Here is a 5,000-nt window from a genome sequence, read left to right on the forward strand (position 1 = left end):
TCATCAACAAGGCGATTCTGGATGATTTATTTATTTATTTGGTTATATATTTATTTATTTATTGTCATAATCATGTGTAACCTCTAAAGACATATGTGTGAATCTACTGATGTATTGATGTATTAAAAGAAGAAGCATAATTATAGAAACTGATTGCTTCTCTGTTATGAAGTGTAGGGATTGTGTTCAGGGCACCTACAGCCCCCTAGTGGGAGATGGTGGTACTGCAGTGGAAATCGATGTAGTTTATTTTTCTTCTTATTACAAATTCCTTTTTTTTTTTTTTTAAATAAGTTAATTAATTAATAAGTGCAATAAATACATTAAATGTGTGAAGTTAAGTGTAGTGAAAAAATGTAACCCACTTAACCCATGTCCCTCCATAATTCTGTCCATATTATTTCACACTGGTGTTCAATCTCAGGGCCTCCTAACATAAACCTAATGTAAATGTTCTCTTTTTATACAAATTAATCATATATAATTGTAGTAAGTAAGTTATCACATATGAATGTGTGATAAACACTCATATATTTAGATATTTATGTATGTGTGTCACGTTTAATTGTTCTAAACAGCACGAGAAGGAGAAATCAAAGCATATTTGTGCACCACAGGATTAATACATAATTAAATAAATTTGGATAAACATAAAATAATACATTTTTTAACTTAAAAGTGACTGAATAAGTAAGATCAATGTTTGTTAATTGGCAGATTAGAGTTTAATTCCAAGATACTTCAGGTCTTATAAAACATCTGATTTGGATAAAGAGTGTACTTTATTGCCAAAGCAGACAAATTAGACCTATTTTATGTAACAGGTCATTAGTTAGACTTAGTTCAGAACAGACCCACACACACACACACACACACACACACACACACACACACACACACACACACACACACACACACACACACACACACACACACACACAGAGAGAGAGAGAGAGAGAGAGCAGAAGGGGTGCAGTGGAAAGAAAACGTCTTGGCCACTGACTTGTTTTGAGAGAAGATCAAGTGGGTTTCGGGGTTTTAGTGTGAGACTGAGAGAGTGATGGAGTTTAAATGGAAAGAGACACAAATTCTTTTTCAGCTTAGTATTATTCTTAGACTATAGACTTGGGTCTGAATGAGCACGAACTGTAAGGAAAACCTCTCTGTAATGAAAAAAGAAAGAAATCTCATAACCTCAGCTCATATTTGGGGAAAAATAGATTAGACAGGTGGTGTTTTCTATGAGTTCATTTTAGTTTGATTAATGTTTTTGGAGAGTTCACAGAATTTGAGTCCTGCAGCTCACATTACGTTCATCTGTACTTGTGCTGGCGGTGTTTGTACACCAGAGGGCGCTCTGTTACTGTATACACAGAATGATATTGCATGTGTAAGTAGACTGTTAGTGGAAGCAGAATAAAGAAACAGGCCAAAGCAGTAGAAATTTTTCAGACAGAAAGATGTTCACTGGAACAGGAAGAAAGTGAAAGTGTCTCTTCACCTTTTCCTTTATTACTACTATGTGTTTCCACCAGCTCTCACCTAAGTGGACTGAAATGAGGATACATGGATCATTAACTTGATTAAAGGTAGATGGATGCTCACAGACACACAGTATCATTCTCTTAAAATCCTGCTTCTCTTTCCGAAGGTCTTTGCTGCAGCAGTTACAGAAGCTTCAGGCACTTGTAAGTGGCAAAGTGCCTCGCTCCTGTAAGATGGCCTCCACACAGACTGGAACCTGTCTCATGGTATGTTGTTTCTTTCTCTTTTTCTCTTTCCTCAAGTTCTTGTGTCTGTTTTATAAAGTGGGAGGCAAAAGTCACATTGAGTGTGTGTGTGTGCGTGCGTGTGTGCGTGCGTGTGTGCGTGCGTGCGTGCGTGCGTGCGTGCGTGCGTGCATGTGTGTGGGACCGTCTTGAGTACAAAGCAACATACACCAACCAAACAGTTACAAAGAAATGTGAACACGCCCACTGTCATGAGTTCAACAACAATTATTCATACTTTTCTGCATGTTTTAGCTCTATCTATCTATCTATCTATCTATCTATCTATCTATCTATCTATCTATCTATCTATCTATCTATCTATCTATCTATCTATCTATCTATCTATCTGATCTTATTTGATTTTATTCCCTCTATTCAAAATGTACCTAAAACACAAAGTGAATAATCTCTCTCTCTCTCTCTCTCTCTCTCTCTCTCTCTCTCTCTCTCTCTCTCTCTCTCTCTCTCTCTCTCTCTCTCTCTCTCTCTCTCTCTCTCGTGCTCTGCCTCTCTCATTCTCTCTCGCTCTCTTTGTCTCTCTCTCTCTTGTGCTCTCTCTCACTCGCTCTTTCTCTCTCTCTGTCTTTGTCTCTCTCTCTCTCTCTCTCTTTCACTCTCTCTCTCTCTTGTGCTCTCTCGCTCTCTTTGTCTCTCTCTCTCTTGTGCTCTCTCTCACTCGCTCTCTCTCTTTCTCTCTTTCTCTCTCTCTCTGTCTGTGTCTCTCTTTCTCTCTCTCTCTCTCTGTCTGTCTCTCTCTTTCACTCTCTCTGTGTCTCTCTGTCTCTCTCTCACTCTCTCTGTCTTTCGTGCTCTCTTTCTCTCTCTCTCTCTCTCTCTCTCTCTCTCTTACTCTGTCTGTGTCTCTCTCTTTCTTTCACTCTCTCTTGTGCTATCTCTCTTGCTCTTGTGCTCTCTCGCACTCTCTGTCTCTCTCTCACTCTCTCTGTCTTTCATGCTCTCTCTCTCCCTCTCTCATGCTACACTTTCTCTCTCTCTCTCTCTCTCTGTATGTTTCACACAAATATAATTACTCAAGCGTAAGCTTAAGGTCTTTAATTAATCTCTTACACACTAATTCATATAACTATTTATCTCTTATAAGTATATTACTAATGAATACTGAATAAATGAGAATAAACCCAAATGAAAATACCTAAGCTGCTCATCTACTCTATCCCACAGCTGATCTGTGGAATTAGCATGCTAGTGCAGTGTGTAGTGTGTGTCACGTTTATTCTCTGGAGCTTTCAGCAAATTAGGACCTAAAGTCCACTAAGTGTCGAAAGAATCAGTGTCCTGATTGGAGTGCACCAGCCAATCACAGTCATTAATGCTATGGAATAGGGAAGAGCACTCTCCTCTGAGCGTACTCAGCCGTCATGAACAGTTTAAAAAGATACACTGTTTGCCTTCTCGCTTAGCTGTAGTAGGAGTTAAAAGAGTCTACATCCCACAATAACAAAATGGCTTATTAAAGTGGTGTAAACATAGCGAGTGAGTGAGTGAGTGAGTGTGTTAGTGTGTTAGTGTGTTAGTGAGTGTGTGAGTGTGTTAGTGAGTGTGTGTGTGAGTGAGTGTGAGTAAACATGTGAGTGATTGAGTGAGTGTGAGTGAGTTAGTGAATGAGTGAATGTGTGAGTGAGTGATTGAATAAATGTTTGTGTGTGAGTGAGTGTGAGTGAGTGTGAGTGAATGTGTTAGTGAGTGAATGAGTGAGTAAATGTGTGAGTGAGTGCGTGTGAGTGAGTGTAAGTGAACGTGTAAGTGAGTGCGTGAGTGTGAGTAAATGTGTGAGTGAGTGAGTGAGTGAGTGAGTGAGTGAGTGAGTGAGTGAGTGTGAGTGAAAGTGCAAGTGAGTGAGTGTAAGTGAACGTGTAAGTGAGTGCGTGAGTGAACGTGTGAGTAAGCGAGTGTGAGTGAAGGTGTAAATGAGTGCGTGTAAGTGAATGTGTAAGTGAGTGCGTGAGTGAACGTGTGAGTAAGCGAGTGTGAGTGAAGGTGTAAATGAGTGCGTGTAAGTGAACATGTGAGTGAGTGTGAGTGAAGGTGTAAGTGAGTGAGTGTAAGTGAACGTGTAAGTGAGTGCGTGAGTGTGAGTGAATGTGTGAGTGAGTGAGTGTGAGTGAAGGTGTAAGTGAGTGCGTGAGTGAACGTGTGAGTGAGTGAGTGAGTGAGTGAGTGAGTGTGAGTGAATGTGTAAGTGAGTGCGTGAGTGAACGTGTGAGTGAGTGAGTGAGTGTGAGTGAAGGTGTAAGTGAGTGCGTGAGTGAACGTGTGAGTGAGTGAGTGAGTGAGTGTGAATGTGTAAGTGAGTGCGTGAGTGAACGTGTGAGTGAGTGAGTGAGTGAGTGAGTGTGAGTGAATGTGTAAGTGAGTGCGTGAGTGAACGTGTGAGTGAGTGAGTGAGTGAGTGTGAGTGAAGGTGTAAGTGAGTGCGTGAGTGAACGTGTGAGTGAGTGAGTGTGAGTGAAGGTGTAAGTGAGTGAGTGTAAGTGAACGTGTGAGTGAGTGAGTGTGAGTGAAGGTGTAAGTGAGTGAGTGTAAGTGAACGTGTAAGTGAGTGAGTGTAAGTGAACGTGTAAGTGAGTGCGTGAGTGAACGTGTGAGTGAGTGAGTGTGAGTGAAGGTGTAAGTGAGTGAGTGTAAGTGAACGTGTGAGTGAGTGCGTGAGTGAACGTGTGAGTGAGTGAGTGTGAGTGAACGTGTGAGTGAGTGAGTGTGAGTGAAGGTGTAAGTGAGTGAGTGTAAGTGAACGTGTGAGTGAGTGCGTGAGTGAACGTGTGAGTGAGTGAGTGTGAGTGAACGTGTGAGTGAGTGAGTGTGAGTGAAGGTGTGAGTGAGTGAGTGTGAGTGAATGTGTAAGTGAGTGAGTGTAAGTGAACGTGTGAGTGAGTGCGTGAGTGAACGTGTGAGTGAGTGAGTGTGAGTGAACGTGTGAGTGAGTGAGTGTGAGTGAAGGTGTGAGTGAGTGAGTGTGAGTGAAGGTGTAAGTGAGTGAGTGTAAGTGAACGTGTGAGTGAGTGCGTGAGTGAACGTGTGAGTGAGTGAGTGTGAGTGAAGGTGTAAGTGAGTGAGTGTAAGTGAACGTGTGAGTGAGTGCGTGAGTGAACGTGTGAGTGAGTGAGTGTGAGTGAACGTGTGAGTGAGTGAGTGTGAGTGAAGGTGTGAGTGAGTGAGTGTGAGTGAAGGTGTAAGTGAGTGAGTGTAAGTGAACGTGTGAGTGAGTGC

The 5,000-nt window shown here is 41.6% G+C and overlaps 1 protein-coding gene across 2 annotated transcripts in view; it reads left to right on the forward strand.

The window, feature by feature from the left end:
- creb3l1 (cAMP responsive element binding protein 3-like 1) overlaps nt 1–5,000 on the forward strand; it is a 38,687-nt gene that overhangs the window by 27,654 nt on the left and 6,033 nt on the right. For both annotated transcript variants that reach the window (XM_027133071.2, XM_027133072.2), the window contains one exon: nt 1,652–1,751. In XM_027133071.2, the coding sequence (XP_026988872.1) occupies nt 1,652–1,751 (100 nt within the window). The remainder of the gene's footprint in view (nt 1–1,651; nt 1,752–5,000) is intronic.

The sequence above is a fragment of the Tachysurus fulvidraco genome, chromosome 1 (genome assembly GCF_022655615.1).
Source record: "Tachysurus fulvidraco isolate hzauxx_2018 chromosome 1, HZAU_PFXX_2.0, whole genome shotgun sequence".
Lineage (NCBI taxonomy): Eukaryota > Metazoa > Chordata > Actinopteri > Siluriformes > Bagridae > Tachysurus > Tachysurus fulvidraco.